The sequence below is a fragment of the Doryrhamphus excisus genome, chromosome 9 (assembly GCF_030265055.1).
Source record: "Doryrhamphus excisus isolate RoL2022-K1 chromosome 9, RoL_Dexc_1.0, whole genome shotgun sequence".
NCBI classification, from domain to species: Eukaryota; Metazoa; Chordata; class Actinopteri; order Syngnathiformes; family Syngnathidae; genus Doryrhamphus; species Doryrhamphus excisus.
In genome coordinates this window covers 658,763-677,866 of record NC_080474.1, presented here as the reverse complement: position 1 = coordinate 677,866, position 19,104 = coordinate 658,763, and the positions used below count along the sequence as shown (strand labels likewise).

General features: G+C 42.4%; 1 protein-coding gene across 1 annotated transcript in view; it reads right to left on the bottom strand.

The window, feature by feature from the left end:
• The window catches only part of LOC131135543 (contactin-associated protein-like 5), an 82,992-nt gene that overhangs the window by 41,291 nt on the left and 22,597 nt on the right, over positions 1 to 19,104 (bottom strand). Inside the window, exons 4-6 of the mRNA XM_058081577.1 lie at positions 9,035 to 9,182; positions 1,719 to 1,922; positions 611 to 798 (exon numbers count right to left, since the gene is read on the bottom strand). Coding sequence (XP_057937560.1) covers positions 611 to 798; positions 1,719 to 1,922; positions 9,035 to 9,182 — 540 coding nt within the window. The remainder of the gene's footprint in view (positions 1 to 610; positions 799 to 1,718; positions 1,923 to 9,034; positions 9,183 to 19,104) is intronic.

The window sequence follows — 19,104 nt, the reverse complement described above, 5'->3', positions numbered from 1 at the left end:
TCCGTGAATATGGAAGCCAACCCCCACCCCCCACCCCCGCCCTTACTTAGAAGTTGGAAACAAATCCCTCCAGCTGCTTAGCAAAAGGCTTTCCGGGCAGGCAGGCTGCGGCGCTTCCAGCATCCGATTATTAATGGCGTGGCGTTTTCGCTCATTAAAAAAGGTAGGCTTTTCAGGAATTGGGCCATTACTTATGCCCGCCCGCTCGAGCGCAGCTGAAACGTCTCTTTTACCAGTTGCGATTTTATCAGCTTTAGCCGGCTAATTAATGCTAGCTGCATGAGCTGAAAGCATTATGTCCGGCTGACTACGTTTAAAAGGAGGCGGCTTTAAAGGGATCCGGAATATTCACTCGGCCGCATGCATAATGCACCGGGAGCGAGGTGTGCGATCCATACTTGATACATTTCCTTGGCTATTAAATGTCGGGAGTCGTGCTTCCTCAGCGGCGTTCCATAGATGTGGGGGAAAAAAAATGAGCTGGGAGTATAGAACGCCGACTATAATGAAGCACTCCTCGCCCCTGCGCGGCGGAGGCCGTGTTCCCGCTTCAAGTGCAATCCTTTTCACGGAGCGCTCCGTGGTGATTTGGCTCACCCCGCGACCTCACCTCGTAGTCCACCTCCAGCGAGTGGGCCTCCCCTTGCGTTTGGAAGTGATGCGTGTGGGAGTCCAGCGTCAGGTTGACGTGCTTGTTGATGCGCTCCACGTGCACGGCGTGCCAGTGCTGGTCGTCCAGGAGGCTGCCCACGGTGACGGCCGCGCGGGACAAGCTGCTCGACCTCGGTCGGCTGTCGTCTGGAGAGAACAAGGGGAGGGGGGGGGTTGTTGAGTTGGAAGAGCAGAGGCGGAACCACGCATCACGCCGACGCGTGTACCACTCCGAGTGACATTTGTGTTGAAGATGCGACGAGCAAACACGGACTACAGATATGCTCCGAGTATTTACCGACGGTAACGGTTTCATTCAATCAACACAATTCCCAATTCCGTTTATCCAAAAGGGAGTCGGATGAAGCCCAGCTGATTCAATCCCAGCCATCATCCATTTTGCAGCAGTCGCCATACTTTTGTTCAATGTTCAGCAGACTTAAAAAGGACCCGTTATGCACATTTTTAGGCCCTTTGTATTCATTGTGGACTCCTATAGAGCAGTACACAGCAATACCAACACACAAAGCTTTCTAGTTCTACCAGAATCTGCACCTATTCAGCTGTATTTCTTTTGTATTGTTAATGTCTTCCACACACGGCCCGCCTCCAGCCACGCCCACTCTGCTGCGGTTGGTCACACTCCCGAGTGTGTAGAATGACTTCCGGTTTGTGCTGCTAACTTTCTAGAAGTTGCTAAACGGTCCATCCGGCCATATGAGTTGGATTCCCAATCCCATCCGGAAGTAGAGACTGGATAGTCCCAAGTTTCTCAAGAAAAGAGCTTACTTCAAGACGTCTTTCAATGGTAAGTAGCGTTAGCATTTTAGCATTAGGTTTTCTGCAGCATCCGTGATGTCTGATGTGTTTTGCGGAACTACCGATGTTTTAAAAAAATCGGGTAGAGCCGCTGATTGTGGTGGATAAAGGCTATTAGCTACCCCGCGTCTTGTATGCACACTCTATAATGCTACACAGACTAGCACTTTTGCTCCATGACTTCACTTGCTTGACTCCCGCATCGCCGAGGGCAATACTTTGGCTAATAAGATGGATGTTGATCTCACCTAAGTTGAGGTAGAGGTCCAGTTTCCCTCGGTGAAGCTCCAGAGTGATGTAGTCTCCTCTCTGGCCCTCCCCGTGCAGCAAGACGCCGTCGGCTCGCTGACTTTTAAACAGCAGCGAGATGACATCTTTCATGGTTGACGTGGACTTCTGGTTGAATCGATACAGCAAAGAGCTTCTGCCGTCAAAGTCGGCCACGTAGGACTCTGACAGGGACAGAGACACAACGGTGTGACAACTCAAAACAGGACACATGTTGTCCGTCAAGTCTGACATGCGCATGGCGTGTCATGTACCTGCAGACAATTTCACATTTTGTAAAAGATGCAAAGAAATTATCTCTCAGGAAAAATGGGCAAAAGCTCAATACTGATATTATCTTCCTGTTTTGCCCATTTTGCATTTTTAAAAACATTTTCAAATATTTCTTTGGAAATTTTCTTCTTGTAATAGGATGACTTTATTCTCATATTGTAACTTCTTCCAAAAATCTACTTACTAATGTACTTATAGAGCCCTCTACACATGACATAACACCCCTATGGTCACCTTTACACGCCTATAAGCCAATATAATAGCTATAGTAAGAGAAAATAACACATAGAAAACCTGTTTAGCACCTACAAAATACGCTTTTTCAAATGATTAGAGCCCTTAAGACAATAAATAACACCCCTATAGTCACCTTCACATTCCTATAAGCCAATATAATAGACATAGTAAGACAAAAATAAGACATAGAAAACTTGTTTACCACTGACAAAATACACTTTTAAAACATTATTAGAGCCCTTAAGACATGAAGTAACACCCCTATAGTCACCTTGACACTGCTATAAGCAATAGGCGTAAGAGAAAATAAGACATAGAAAACCTGTTTAGCACCTTCTAAATACACTTTTTTAACATTATTAGAGCCCTAAAGACATGATATAACACCCCTATAGTCACCTCGACACTCTTATAAGCCCTTATAATAGACATAGTAAGAGAAAATTAGACATAGAAAACCCGTTTGCCACCTACAAAATACACTTTTTCACATTATTAGAGACCTTAACACATGAAATAACACCCCTATAGTCACCTCGACACTCCTTTAAGCCAATATAATAGATATAATAAGAGAAAACAAGACATAGAAAACCTGTTTAGCACCTACAAAATACACTTTTGAATCATTATTAGAGACCTTAACACATGAAATAACACCCCTATAGTCACCTTGACACTCCTTTAAGCCAATATAATATAATAATAAGAGAAAACAAAACATAGAAAACCCGTTTAGCACCTACAAAATACACTTTTGAATCATTAGAGACCTTAACACATTAAATAACACCCCTATAGTCACCCCGACACTCCTATAAGCCAATATAATAGACTTAGTAAAAGAAAATAAGACACAGAAAACCTGTTTAGCACCTTCTAAATGCACTTTTTTCACATTGTTAGAGCCCTTAAGACATGACATAGCACCCCTATAGTCACCCTGACACTCCTATAAGTCAATATAATGGACATTTGTTCTTTAGTAACAACTGTGCCAACATAAACAACACAAAAAGGGGTTGTTTTGCACCAACATAACAATTTTTTAAGACAATAAATAACACCCCTATAGTCACCTTCACATTCCTATAAGCCAATATAATAGACATAGTAAGACAAAAATAAGACATAGAAAACTTGTTTACCACCTACAAAATACACTTTTAAAACATTATTAGAGCCCTTAAGACATGAAATAACACCCCTATAGTCACCTTGAAACTCTTATAAGCCAATATAATAGACATAGTAAGAGAAAATTAGACATAGAAAACCTGTTTAGCACCTTCTAAATACACTTATTTCACATTATTAGAGCTCTTAAGACATGATATAACACCCCTATAGTCACCCCAACACTACTTTAAGCCAATATAATAGACATTTGTTTTATTTTCTTTAGTAACAAATGTACCAACATAAACCACAAAAAGGGGTTGTTTTGCACCGAAATCTAAAAATATAACAAATATAACACCATAAACTACAATTTTCGTGCATTTTGTGCATGTGCATGTGCATGAGCACGTGCGCGGATCCACGCGTTGAAGGTGTGAAAGAGTCCAGCCGGTGAAAAATGTCTCCAATATGCTGTGGCTACGAGGCAAAGGAATGGGCCATTATCTGTGTTAATGTTCACATCTCCCCTGCGGGCCGGCGACTAGAAAACCAACGTCAGAAGCCGGCCTCCCTCCCTCCCGGAGGTGCACGGCGGCGCAGAGAGGAACACGCCACTCTCGGGCGCGGGCGGGCATCTTCCCTCCACCGTCTGCTTTAACTCTGCAGGCCCCTTGTTTGTTTTATGGCGCTCCTGTTTGTTTTGTGATCTGTGAAGCACTTTGTGTAGCCCTGGGCGCTACGGTGCGCTCTATAAATACAAAGTAATGCTATGCAAGAGAGTCGAGTGCGCCTGTGGCTCGCCTGCCGCAGTTGGATCTCCACGGAGGGGCGAGAATAAAGAGAGCGACAAACAAGAGATTTTTTTTTCTTGTACAAGCTGGTTCTTTACAAACCTGAACCGAGCAATCAAAGCAAGTGGCTGGAATGAAGTTCATTGTGCTACCCGGGGGGGGGGGCCTTGTTTACCTAATTAGCATTGTTAGCGGGATTCAAACAGCAAATATCACGGTATCGTTATCTTCTATTGGACCACGCCGACATCAGCGCTAACCATGCTAACAACCTGCATGGGCCCATTATGTTAGCATCTTGTGCTACAGTGATCAAGTCCAACATAACATGTAGCATGCTAACTATGGATAGTCGGAGTGCGCCAAGCCATCGTATGTGAACAAACTAAAAGTTAGCATGCTAACACATAGCTAAATGGTGCCTGTATGATAAAGTATGATTCAATTTGCTGATCTAACCGGATAACACTTTAGCAACTTGAGTCGGGTAAGCGCTAAATAACGACGTGTACTATTTCAAAACGGAAACAAATGCTAGCAAGACAGCAACTTGCGTACATGAAGTTCTAAAGCTGACCAATTAGGATGACACATCATGTCCTGTCATCAGATCCTATTTCAAACGGAATTGTAACGGGACCTGAATGCTAACATGCTAACAGTAACATATAACAACATAGCAGTTTGAGCACAGTGAGCTTCCTGTATAAGGCCAACCCATGAGGACTATTTGTTCGATGCTATGGAGACTGGATGAAATGCTAGCATGCTAACAGTAACATATAGCAAGATAGCAACTTGAGCACAGTGAGCTTCCTGTACGTATAAGGCTAACCCATGAGGATTACACATCCTGTCCCGTTGTTAGCATGCCAACAGTGACATATAGCAAGATAGCAACTTGAGCACAGTGAGCTTCCTGTATAAGGCTAACCCATGAGGATTACACATCCTGTCCTGTTGTTAGCATGCTAACAGTAACATATAGCAATTTAGCAACTTGAGCACAGTGAGCTTCCTGTACGTATGAGGCTAACCCATGAGGATTACACATCCTGTCTTGTTGTTAGCATGCTAACAGTAACATATAGCAAGATAGCAACTTGAGCACAGTGAGCTTCTTGTACGTATAAGGCTAACCCATGAGGGTTACACATCCTGTCTTGTTGTTAGCATGCTAACAGTAACATATAGCAAGATAGCAACTTGAGCACAGTGAGCTTTCTGTATAAGGCTAACCCATGAGGATTACACATCCTGTCCTGTTGTTAGCATGCTAACAGTAACATATAGCAGGGTAGCAACTTGAGCACAGCGAGCTAGTACCTGTATAAGGCCAACCCATGAGGATTACACATCCTGTTGTTAGATGCTAAGGAGACGAGATGAAATGTTAGCATGCCAACAGTAAGATATAGCAAGGTAGCAACTGGAGCACAACGAGCTAGTACCTGTATAAGGCCAACCCATGAGGATTATACATCCTGTCCTGTTGTTAGATGCTAAGGAGACGGGATGAAATGTTAGCATGCTAACAGTAACATATTACAAGATAGCAACTTGAGCACAGTGAGCTTCCTGTATAAGGCTAACCCATGAGGATTATACATCCTGTCCTGTTGTTAGCATGCCAACAGTAACATATAGCAAGATAGCAACTTGAGCACAGTGAGCTTCCCGTATAAGGCTAACCCATGAGAATTATACATCCTGTCCTGTTGTTAGCATGCTAACAGAAACATATAGCAAGATAGCAACTTGAGCACAGTGAGCTTCCTGTACGTATAAGGCTAACCCATGAGGATTACACATCCTGTCCAGTTGTTAGCATGCCAACAGTGACATATAGCAAGATAGCAACTTGAGCATAGCCAGCTAGTACCTGTATATGACCAACCCATGAGGATCATACATCCTGTCCCGTTGTTAGCATGCCAACAGTAAGATATAGCAAGATAGCAACTTGAGCCCAGCCAGCTAGTACCTGTATATGACCAACCCATGAGGATTATACATCCTGTCCTGTTGTTAGCATGCTAACAGTAACATATAGCAAGATAGCAACTTGAGCATAGCCAGCTAGTACCAGTATAAGGCCAACCCATGAGGATCATACATCCTGTCCCGTTGTTAGCATGCCAACAGTCAGATATAGCAAGATAGCGAGCGGAGCAGAGGGAGCGCTTAGGTTCTCCCATAAGGACGATCCATCACGTCCCGTACGTCTTTGTTTGAAAGCTTCGCCTGCTGTAGCGCAGACCAGCACGCCTGATAATAATCATAAATAATAACAATAGCCATGTGGAGGCGCGCACACGGACACACAATGAAGATGACATTTGTGTTTACAAATGTCTTCCCTCTCGGCGTGGCGAAGAAAAGCTCATCCTCCCTCATCACTTCCTGGCTCAATCCTTCACATCCTGAACCGTCCAATCGCAGCCGGGTGCCATTTTGGCCGTCACCTTTTCCATCATCCTTCTTGCGGGAGACCCCAAAGTGTCGGCGTGGGCCGCAGTCACGAGCTCCCGTTACGCTCCGTCGTCTTATTATTCCTCACTCTTGACGGCTAAAAGTGATCACCTGAAGCGTATCGCCGCGTTTATGTTTGCGTAACACCGGCGGCGGCGGCGGCGGCGTGGCCGCACGTCGTAAAACCGCTCATTGTGAGATTGCCAGCCACGCTCGCCGCTTTTATAGCCTCGTTTTCAAATGAAAGGACCACTTTTACGTTGCTTTTTACTGGCGGCGCCGTTATCACCGAGACGCACCGGACACTTCATTAGGTACGCCAAGAAACGGGCTGTAGCAAAAAGCTAACATCATAATGCTCCAGTTGATGTCCTACAAATGTAAAAACATTATATGATGTGTTTTATACTATATTTGAAATAGTTTAATAAGAAGGCCGCACGGTGTTAGCATGTTTAGCATAGGAACATGTTGCCTCCATCTTTAAATGACATGACAGTTACAAAAACTAGTAAATAACAAGAAGATGAAGCAGTTAGTTTGGCGATTATTTACGACGCAATGACCACCCGTGAAGGCCACCATCTTGTGTAGCCAACAGAGTCATCAAAATAAGACACCAAAAGCTAGCATGTTAAAAAGCTTTCATTTAATACGCCATTTGACGACACTTGACGGACTACGGTGAACTTTCAAGGCTGTCCAAACGGTGTCAAACGGGACGCTGGACAACACTCACCTGTACGGTACGTGCGTGACTGTCAGCAGGCTAAGCTAACAACCTCCAAAAAGCATCGAATTCATCGGATAAGATTAGCAGCCTTTGTTAGCGGTGGAAGACACGGGGTTCGCCAACTGCTCTCTCACTCGGAGCCCACCTAGCCGTTACTAGCGACGTACGCTAACATCCGTAGCCTCACTCAATCCACGGCCATTTTGTATGACTTCAAATTGTTCTCAAAGTGACACGCATTCACGGAGAGCGGTGGCATCCACTCTTTTTGTCTCTCGTGCAAAAAACGTTTAAAGAAACGGACGTTCGGGTTTATAAAAATGTACGTATTTGGTATTGAACGAGTTAATTAAAAATAATTAAGTTGGATTTATGAATGGATTATGAAATTACCAGGGATGCCACAAGACCTGGAGAGATTAAATTGTGAAAAAAAATTCTCATTCAGAAAAAAAAATGGCTTGTGATAAATAAATAAATAAATAAATAAATAAATAAATAAATAAATAAATAAATAAATAAATAAATAAATAAATAAATAAATAAATAAATAAATAAATAAATAAATAAATAAATAAATAATCATCAATTAATAGTGTATCATTCATCTCAACAGAAGTCATGCTCAGTTGAAAAGCCGGCATTTCAAGAAATGCTACAAATGTTTGACAGAATGCCGCTATGATGCCGCTAGCAAACTGGACTTAACAGTAGAACATAAAAGACTTCCAGGTTTTAGGTTAAAGTTAAGCAGAAAGAGGCTTGCTCAAGAAGCCAAATTAGGAAAACCCATTGAGCCTAACCTAGGACCCCTGATCCCAGTTTTTCATCCAAAGAAGAAAAACTGATAGAACCCCACGGGGACCAATCCCCAGATTGCCAAACTGTTTTGTTAAATAAAGAGCTCAACAAAGACCTCGTCACTAAACAAACCATTTGGAGCTTAAGCACCAAAGGACCACCCTTGGACTTTACCACCGAAAGAAACCTATGGACCTATCTCAGTGGTCCTTCAGCAACTAAGACCAAGACACCAGACAAAAACCCTGCCAATGAATGAAACCCTCTGGGAGTTAACTGCTTGAGAACCAAGCAGGGTTCCTAAAACCGACTGACCAGAAAAGTAACATCAGGCCTTGGACTTAAGAAAACCCTGTGGAGTCCAACCTAACCAATCTGGTTTTCTCTTTGCTTTGGAAACCCATCTAGCTTCTGAGAAAGTACCAACTGCGTGTGAGAAAATACACGTCACAAACAGCAATACCCCAACATCATACAAGTACTGCATTATTACCATGTGTTACTACTATAATAATCGGTCTACAAAAATGTTGACAGTAATACCGTTTAGATCTCGTGCATCGTTTTGTCTCATGAGTTGGACGTCTCGTGACGCTCCAAGTAATTACATATTTTTGGGACTATTCCACTTTCCATGGTACTCCTGGTCAATACTACTAATCATAAATAAACCTGAAAAAAAGGGTTAATTTACCCGGGTGATCGGTATGCCCAATGTCACTCATCGGCAGAGCATAAGAAACGTAATCATAATTACATGTCATCTATTTTTAATATCGCCAGTGCAATTTAGCATCTAAAAAAAAACCCCAAAATTGTCCAGCTAGCAGGTTAGCATGCTACTTACTGTAAGAACAGCCGTACACTTCCACTCTGAGGCCGATCCAGCCACTGGGGTTCCAGTCCAGGGGGACGAAGCGAAGGTACCGAGCCTTCATGGAGTGGGACAGCTTGTTCTGGACAACTCCCTCGGAATTGACGTTCCCGATAAATCTCTGTGGGAATCAGACAGAGCGACGTCAGGCTACGACACGTGGTCGATACTAAGACGAGGCGGCAGAGGCTGAATATGTAAAAGAGCCGCAAGAACAAGCACAAGTCTTGTTTCTGGAAGAAGAAAAACAAGCATCAAGGCTAACCTGGGGGCCAGTTCTTCCTTGCGTCTTTGAACTCAACGCGTCTATTCTATTAGGAAGTGACAGATATGAATCATCATGTGGTTCTTTCATATGTCTGCACTCGCACGTCCACTTCGCCTCTTGTCAACACAACACGACGGAGCGCGTTTGCGAGGACTCGTTTGTCTTTTTCATCTCCGGCAGGCAACAAAGCCGAAGGGACGCCGACTGGAAAAAACAAAGAGACAATGGAGTCTCCGGCAAAGACTAATGATGCTGCTAACTGATTCCAGCCAGGTGACATATTCAATCAACCAGGGATCGCGTCTGAAAACAAAGACTCGCAGTCAGACTGCAAAGCAGAGGCAACGCCATTAACCCTAAAAATGACCCGGTCAGGTTGTTTTCTTGAAATGTTATCATTTCATATTCCAAATATTCCTCAAAAAACATGTTTTTGGTATCATGCCATTCACATTTTAACTTACCTTTTATGCATTTTAAGACATTTTTGTTTTTGTGTTACTACTCCAACCTTCCATAAGTGGGTCAAAAATGACCCGGTCAGGTTGTTTTCTTGAAATATCTTCATAATGAAAAATTGTTATCATTTCATATTCCAGGTATTCCTCAAAAAACATGTTTTTGATATCATGCCATTATTTTTTTAACTTACCTTTTATACATTTTAAGAAATTTTTGTATTAGTGTTACTACTCCAACCTTCCATAAGTGGGTCAAAAATGACCCGGTCAGGTTGTTTTCTTGAAATATCTTCATAATGAAAAAATTTTATAATTTCATATTCCAGGTATTCCTCAAAAAACATGTTTTTGATATCATGCCGTTCACATTTTAACTTACCTTTTATACAATTTAAGACATTTTTGTTTTTGTGTTACTACCCCAACCTTCCATAAGTGGGTCAAAAATGACCCGGTCAGGTTGTTTTCTTGAAATATCTTCATAATTAAAATTTTTTATCATTTCATATTCCAAGTATTCCTCAAAAAACATGTTTTTGATATCATGCCATTCACATTTTAACTTACCTTTTATACAATTTAAGACATTTTTTTTTTGTGTTACTACCCCATCCTTCCATAAGTGGGTCAAAAATGACCCGGTCAGGTTGTTTTCTTGAAATATCTTTGTAATGAAATTTTTTTTAATCATTTCATATTCCAGGTATTCTTCAAAAAACATGTTTTTGATATCATGCCATTTACATTTTTCACATTTTAAAATTTTTGTTTTAGTGTTACTACTCCAACCTTCCATAAGTGGGTCAAAAATGACCTGGTCAGGTTGTTTTCTTGAAATATCTTCCTAATGAAAAATTGTTATAATTTCATATTCCAGGTATTCCTCAAAAAACATGTTTTTGATATCATGCCATTCACATTTTTAACTTAAAAATTTAAAGAAATTTTTGTTTTAGTGTTACTACCCCAACCTTCCATAAGTGGGTCAAAAATTTTGGACCCATTTTTTTGGGTCAAAAATGACCTGCATGCATTTTCTATGGAATCCAATAGGAACCTTTGATTCTTAGCAATTTATCAACCCCTAAATATAATACTAAATTTCATACAAGTGATTATTCCTAACCAAAATAGCAAAATTGTCCTAAAAAGGCATTGATTCTAGTATGGGTGATTTTTGATCCACTTACGGAAGAGTGTAGGGTCCAGTCCCTCGTGCATCTAAGGGTTAAAGACGACAGGCTGCCACTCGCTCCATAACGGAAGACCGGCGTGTCGCCGTTAAGGACAACATCGGGCTTCTTGCCAAGGCTTCCCCGATTTCCAGAACGTTCCTCCTCTCTCCAATGGAGACCTAATGTGTTGATTTGTTGCTCTCTGCTTTAGTTTTGAGCGCCTGGCTTCCTCCTCCGCCAAAACAAAAACACTTTTATGGCGCTTATCTTTTCCTCGCAGCACCAGCAGCATTTAGTTGACCACAGAGAAGAAGTCGCTGCTTGAAAACGGGTCAGACGTCTGAACTACACCTACCACTACACGTGAAGATTGGCTAGGCTCAGCATGGCCGCCGTGTTGGTCTTTTTCATCGTCAACAGTTGTCGGGGATATGAAAATAACAAATACGGCGGTACAGTACGGTAATCAAACCAAAGTCAGGATCCTGGGACATCAGAATGCCGCTACGATGGCTAGCAAACTGGAATTAACAGTAGAACATGAAAGACTTCCAGGTTTTAGGTTTAAGTTAACAGAAGGAAGAGGCTTGCTCAAGAAACCAAATGAGGAAAACCCTTTGCAGCCTAACTTCTAGGATCCCTGATCCAAGGACACTTAGCCACAAGAGAAGTAAGCTAGGGCTGAAAAACTGATCCCCAGATTGCCAAACTAAGGAGCTCAACAAAGACCTCGTTACTAAGCACCAAATGGTTTGTTACCACCGTTTGTTTACCACCGAAAGAAACCTATGGACCTATCTCTGTGGTCCTTCAGCAACTAAGACCGAGACACCAGACAAAAACCCTGCCAATGAATGAAACCCTCTAGAGGTTAACCGCATGAGAACCAAGCAGGGTTCCTAAAACCGACTGACCAGAGAAGAAAAATCAGGCCTTGGACTTAGAAAACCCTGTGGAGTCCAACCTAACCAATCTGGGTTCTCTTTGCTTTGGAAACCAATCTAGTTTCTGTTTCTGAAACAAGATGGGGCCTTGCCACAGAACAGACCACCAGGGTCCTGATACCTTTGGGAGCAAGATTAGAACCTGCCTCTAAGGAAGCTTCATGGAGCCGAACCTCGGTTCCTTTGACGAAAGAAGCCAGTGGGCAAAGTGACCACAGAAGCAAACTAGACCTTTGCTGCGGAACGCATCGACTGGGCTCTCGGTTTCAGGGCCTAACCTCAGGGTTCTAAAGAAACTAACTTCCTGGAGACGTATGCAAGCCGGGGCCCTGCCATTGAACGCACCATCCGGCTACCAACCTGCAGAGGAGATCTGCCGCAGAAACAATCCAAAGCCCTGCCTCGCCTCTGGAGAGTCAAGCGGAGTTCTTGCCGGCGGCTAAACAAGCTAAGACCAAGGCCTGGGCTCAAACCACGTGAAGGAAACACGGAGTGAGCTGAGTGGAAAAATCATTGTTGCGGCAGCGTCCGTCCTCAGGGTCCAAAGTCATATGTCAGACCACAGCCAGCCAATAAAGAACCTCATAACCTTTTTTCTTCTTTCCAAGGGGAGCCCAAGTACGTTAGGTCCACAGTGGACTGTTTATTGTATCCAGGATGGAGGGGTGGAGGGGTGGAGGTGTGGGGGGGGGGTGGAGGGGTGGAGGTGTGGAGGTGTGGAGGTGTGGGGGGGTGGAGGTGTGGAGGTGTGGAGCAATGAGGATGATAGAAGGCGGTTGAACAGGAGTTCAATGGGGAAGAAAGTTCAAGAGTAAATTCACCAACAGAGGAAGCTACTAGAGCTCCTTTTCTTTCACTTCCTGTACGACCAACAGTCAAACGTGCCCCTTCCCGTCTAGTCTCCAGTGGGTTCTTTCATTTTCACTTCTTATAGGACAATGGTCACATGTACCCATACCTGTCTAGTACGTATATATATAGCGTGTTCTTTTATTTTCACTTTCTACTGGAGGAATGGTCACATGTACCATACCTGTCTAGTCTATAGTGTGTTCTTTTATTTTCACTTTCTACTGGAGGAGTGGTCACAGGTTCCCATACCCGTCTAGTACGTATATATATAGTGTGTTCTTTTATTTTCACTTTCTACTGGAGGAGTGGTCACAGGTTCCCATACCCGTCTAGTACGTATATATATAGTGTGTTCTTTTATTTTCACTTTCTACTGGAGGAATGGTCACATGTACCATACCTGTCTAGTACATATATATATAGTGTGTTCTTTTATTTTCACTTTCTACTGGAGGAGTGGTCACATGTACCCATACCTGTCTAGTACGTATATATATAGTGTGTTCTTTTATTTTCACTTTCTACTGGAGGAGTGGTCACAGGTTCCCATACCCGTCTAGTACGTATATATATAGCGTGTTCTTTTATTTTCACTTTCTATTGGAGGAATGGTCACAGGTCCCCATACCTGTCTAGTACATATATAGCGTGTTCTTTTATTTTCACTTTCTACTGGAGGAGTGGTCATATGTACCCATACCTGTCTAGTCTATAGCGTGTTCTTTTATTTTCACTTTCTACTGGAGGAGTGGTCACATGTACCCATACCCGTCTAGTACGTATATATATATATAGTGTGTTCTTTTATTTTCACTTTCTACTGGAGGAGTGGTCACAGGTTCCCATACCTGTCTAGTACGTATATATATATAGCATGTTCTTTTATTTTCACTTTCTACTGGAGGAATGGTCACATGTACCATACCTGTCTAGTACATAAATATATAGTGTGTTCTTTTATTTTCACTTTCTATTGGAGGAGGGGTCACATGTACCATACCTGTCTAGTACGTATATAGCATGTTCTTTTATTTTCACTTTCTATTGGAGGAGTGGTCACAGGTTCCCATACCCGTCTAGTACGTATATATATAGCGTGTTCTTTTATTTTCACTTTCTACTGGAGGAGTGGTCACAGGTTCCCATACCCGTCTAGTACGTATATATATAGTGTTTTTATTTTCACTTTCTATTGGAGGAATGGTCACAGGTCCCCATACCTGTCTAGTACATATATAGCGTGTTCTTTTATTTTCACTTTCTACTGGAGGAGTGGTCACAGGTCACCATACCTGTCTAGTATGTATAAATTGTGTTCTTTTATTTTCACTTTCTATTGGAGGAGGGGTTACATGTACCCATACCTGTCTAGTACCTATTTAGCGTGTTCTTTTATTTTCACTTTCTACTGGAGGAATGGTCACATGTACCATACCTGTCTAGTACGTATATATATATAGTGTGTTCTTTTATTTTCACTTTCTACTGGAGGAGTGGTCACAGGTTCCCTTACCCGTCTAGTACGTATATATATATAGTGTATTCTTTTATTTTCACTTTCTACTGGAGGAATGGTCACATGTACCATACCTGTCTAGTACGTATATATATAGTGTATTCTTTTATTTTCACTTTCTACTGGAGGAATGGTCATATGTACCATACCTGTCTAGTACATATATATATAGTGTGTTTTTTATTTTCACTTTCTATTGAAGACATACTATCGCCTCACATGTTAGCATTGAGAGAGTTCCTTTGTGTATTGTACTGTATTGTACTGTAATGTACTTCCTGTGTTGGCTATTGTATCAACAATGTAACATTACTACTGTAACACCTAGTGACCAGTGCAGAATACTACATACCACAACAAATGCCATGCATTAATATACATATATTTTTATGAAAAATGATACATTAAGGCAAAATCTTTGCTTAAAATGTCGCATTAAACCACAAAAGGGCCTTTTGTACACAGTGCTTGACTTCTTTTTACACTTATATGGCAGTTATGGCACGTGATGATGCAACAGTGATGGCCACATTCCAGATCAATTAGCTTACGTTATTTCCTGTATGGAAAATGAGTTTAGAAACGTAAACGTTTGTCTCGAGAAGGTTTAGTTGTTGTCGAATTGGCCTTATTTGACACTAATGGCGGTTCAGTGTTAGCTCCGCTACGGCGGCCCCCCCGGGGAAGAGCGTGCGACTCCCGGCAAGGTCATGAAATCCCAGCTCTCAGCCTCCCTCAGGCTCTCCAAGCGCGGCCGGTGACGTGTTGGAACGCGGCCGGCAGCGTCAGTCGCCGGCAGCATCGGGGAGCGTTCCCGTGTGACTTTCTCCCAATAAATAACACGTGGAAAAGTCATCCCCGCCCGGCGAGCGGCGGGGCGGGAATGAGGATGGAAGAGGTTACGTCTGTCTCGGCCTCACGAGGGCCCCCCCCGCCCCCCCAAGGATAATCTTCAACACCCCCAGGCGTTTTTTTCCACACTTTGTCACGTCACCGTGCCGCAACCAACACGTCCTTTTCTTCTGTTCTTCCCAACAGCAGGCGTCACGGAGCGGGAATGTTGCTGTGGAATACTAACGACTGCTAGATAAGTTGGGGGCTACTGCAGTTACCGGAACAGACGGCTTCATTAGCTCCTTTATATTTCCCATCGGGGGGGTTGGGGGGGGGGGGGGGGGGGGGGGAAGACAGCCTTCATCTTGACTCCAACAAGGAGAAGAGAAAGAAGCATTGAGACGACCTGCCTACTGTTGCTTTTGGGTTTTTTTATTCAAAGCCATGCCTGGAAATGTACGGTAGTATCGATACCGAGGGTAGCATCCGTACTTTTACAAACGTGCGTGTTTGGAAAAATTATTTTTTCTTTTATTTATGTTTATGTTGCAGTTTAGTTGTTTAGATATTGGAGTAAAAGCACAAAAGTGTCTCTAAATGTCTCTAAATGTAAATACAGACATGGCCGAAAACCAGGCCGGTATATGCCTTGACATTATTGGTGCTGAGCGCTACGTTGCTAGGTGCTAGCATGCTACCTGTTATCATGTTAGCATTTTAGCATATGGAGGCTCTAAATGTAAATACAGACGTGGCATGATATCAAGACAGTATATGCCTTGACATTATTGGTGCTGAGCGCTACGTTGCTAGGTGCTAGCATGCTACCTGTTATCATGTTAGCATTTTAGCATATGGAGGCTCTAAATGTAAATACAGACATGGCATGATATCGGGACACTATAGAACTGCTTGGACATTTTTGTTGCTGAGCGCTATCTTGCTAGGTGCTAGCATGCTACCTGTTATCATGTTAGCATTTTAGCATATGGAGGCTCTAAATGTAAATACAGACGTGGCATGATATCAAGACAGTATATGCCTTGACATTATTGGTGCTGAGCGCTACGCTGCTAGGTGCTAGCATGCTACCTGTTATCATGTTAGCATTTTAGCATATGGAGGCTCTAAATGTAAATACAGACGTGGCATGATATCAAGACAGTATATGCCTTGACATTTTTGGTGCTGAGCGCTACGTTGCTAGGTGCTAGCATGCTACCTGTTATCATGTTAGCATTTTAGCATATGGAGGCTCTAAATGTAAATACAGACATGGCATGATATCGGGACACTATAGAACTGCTTGGACATTTTTGTTGCTGAGCGCTATCTCGCTAGGTGCTAGCATGCTACCTGTTATCATGTTAGCATTTTAGCATATGGAGGCTCTAAATGTAAATACAGACATGGCATGATATCGGTACACTATAGAACTGCTTGGACATTTTTGTTGCTGAGCGCTATCTTGCTAGGTGCTAGCATGCTACCTGTTATCATGTTAGCATTTTAGCATATGGAGGCTCTAAATGTAAATACAGACGTGGCATGATATCAAGACAGTATATGCCTTGACATTTTTGGTGCTGAGCGCTATGTTGCTAGGTGCTAGCATGCTACCTGTTATCATGTTAGCATTTTAGCATATGGAGGCTATAAATGTAAATACAGACATGGCATGATATCAGGACACTATAGAACTGCTTGGACATTTTTGTTGCTGAGCGCTATCTTGCTAGGTGCTACCATGCTACCTGTTATCATGTTAGCATTTTAGCATATGGAGGCTCTAAATGTAAATACAGACATGGCATGATATCGGGACACTATAGAACTGCTTGGATATTTTTGTTGCTGAGCGCTATCTTGCTAGGTGCTAGCATGCTACCTGTTATCATGTTAGCATTTTAGCATATGGAGGCTCTAAACGCAAATACAAACATGGCATGATATCGGGACACTATAGAACTGCTTGGATATTTTTGTTGCTGAGCGCTATCTTGCTAGGTGCTAGCATGCTACCTGTTATCATGTTAGCATTTTAGCATATGGAGGCTCTAAATGTAAATACAGACATGGCATGATATCGGGACACTATAGAACTGCTTGGATATTTTTGTTGCTGAGCGCTATCTTGCTAGGTGCTAGCATGCTACCTGTTATCATGTTAGCATTTTAGCATATGGAGGCTCTAAATGTAAATACAGACATGGCATGATATCAGGACACTATAGAACTGCTTGGATATTTTTGTTGCTGAGCGCTATCTTGCTAGGTGCTAGCATGCTACCTGTTATCATGTTAGCATTTTAGCATATGGAGGCTCTAAATGTAAATACAGACATGGCATGATATCAAGACAGTATATGCCTTGACATTTTTGGTGCTGAGCGCTACGTTGCTAGGTGCTAGCATGCTACCTGTTATCATGTTAGCATTTTAGCATATGGAGGCTCTAAATGTAAATACAGACATGGCATGATATCGGTACACTATAGAACTGCTTGGACATTTTTGTTGCTGAGCGCTATCTTGCTAGGTGCTAGCATGCTACCTGTTATCATGTTAGCATTTTAGCATATGGAGGCTCTAAATGTAAATACAGACGTGGCATGATATCAAGACAGTATATGCCTTGACATTTTTGGTGCTGAGCGCTATGTTGCTAGGTGCTAGCATGCTACCTGTTATCATGTTAGCATTTTAGCATATGGAGGCTATAAATGTAAATACAGACATGGCATGATATCAGGACACTATAGAACTGCTTGGACATTTTTGTTGCTGAGCGCTATCTTGCTAGGTGCTACCATGCTACCTGTTATCATGTTAGCATTTTAGCATATGGAGGCTCTAAATGTAAATACAGACATGGCATGATATCGGGACACTATAGAACTGCTTGGATATTTTTGTTGCTGAGCGCTATCTTGCTAGGTGCTAGCATGCTACCTGTTATCATGTTAGCATTTTAGCATATGGAGGCTCTAAACGCAAATACAAACATGGCATGATATCGGGACACTATAGAACTGCTTGGATATTTTTGTTGCTGAGCGCTATCTTGCTAGGTGCTAGCATGCTACCTGTTATCATGTTAGCATTTTAGCATATGGAGGCTCTAAATGTAAATACAGACATGGCATGATATCGGGACACTATAGAACTGCTTGGATATTTTTGTTGCTGAGCGCTATCTTGCTAGGTGCTAGCATGCTACCTGTTATCATGTTAGCATTTTAGCATATGGAGGCTCTAAATGTAAATACAGACATGGCATGATATCAGGACACTATAGAACTGCTTGGATATTTTTGTTGCTGAGCGCTATCTTGCTAGGTGCTAGCATGCTACCTGTTATCATGTTAGCATTTTAGCATATGGAGGCTCTAAATGTAAATACAGACATGGCATGATATCGGTACACTATAGAACTGCTTGGACATTTTTGGTGCTGAGTGCTATCATGCTAGGTGCTAGCATGCTACCTGTTATCATGTTAGCATTTTAGCATATGGAGGCTCTAAATGTAAATACAGACATGGCATGATATCAGGACACTATAGAACTGCTTGGACATTTTTGTTGCTGAGCGCTATCTTGCTAGGTGCTAGCATGCTACCTGTTATCATGTTAGCATTTTAGCATATGTCCTCATGTCTCTAAATGCAAATACAGACATTGCATGATATCGGGACACTGTAGAACTGCTTGGACATTTTTGGTGCTGAGTGCTACGTTGCTAGGTGCTATCATGCTACCTGTTATCATGTTAGCATTTTAGCATATAGAGGCTCTAAACGCAAATACTGACATGGCATGATATCGAGACACTATAGAACTGCTTGGACATTTTTGGTGCTGAGCGCTATCTTGCTAGGTGGTAGCATGCTACCTGTTATCATGTTAGCATTGTAGCATATGTCCTCATGTCTCCAAATGTAAATACAGACATTGCATGATATCGGGACACTATAGAACTGCTTGGATATT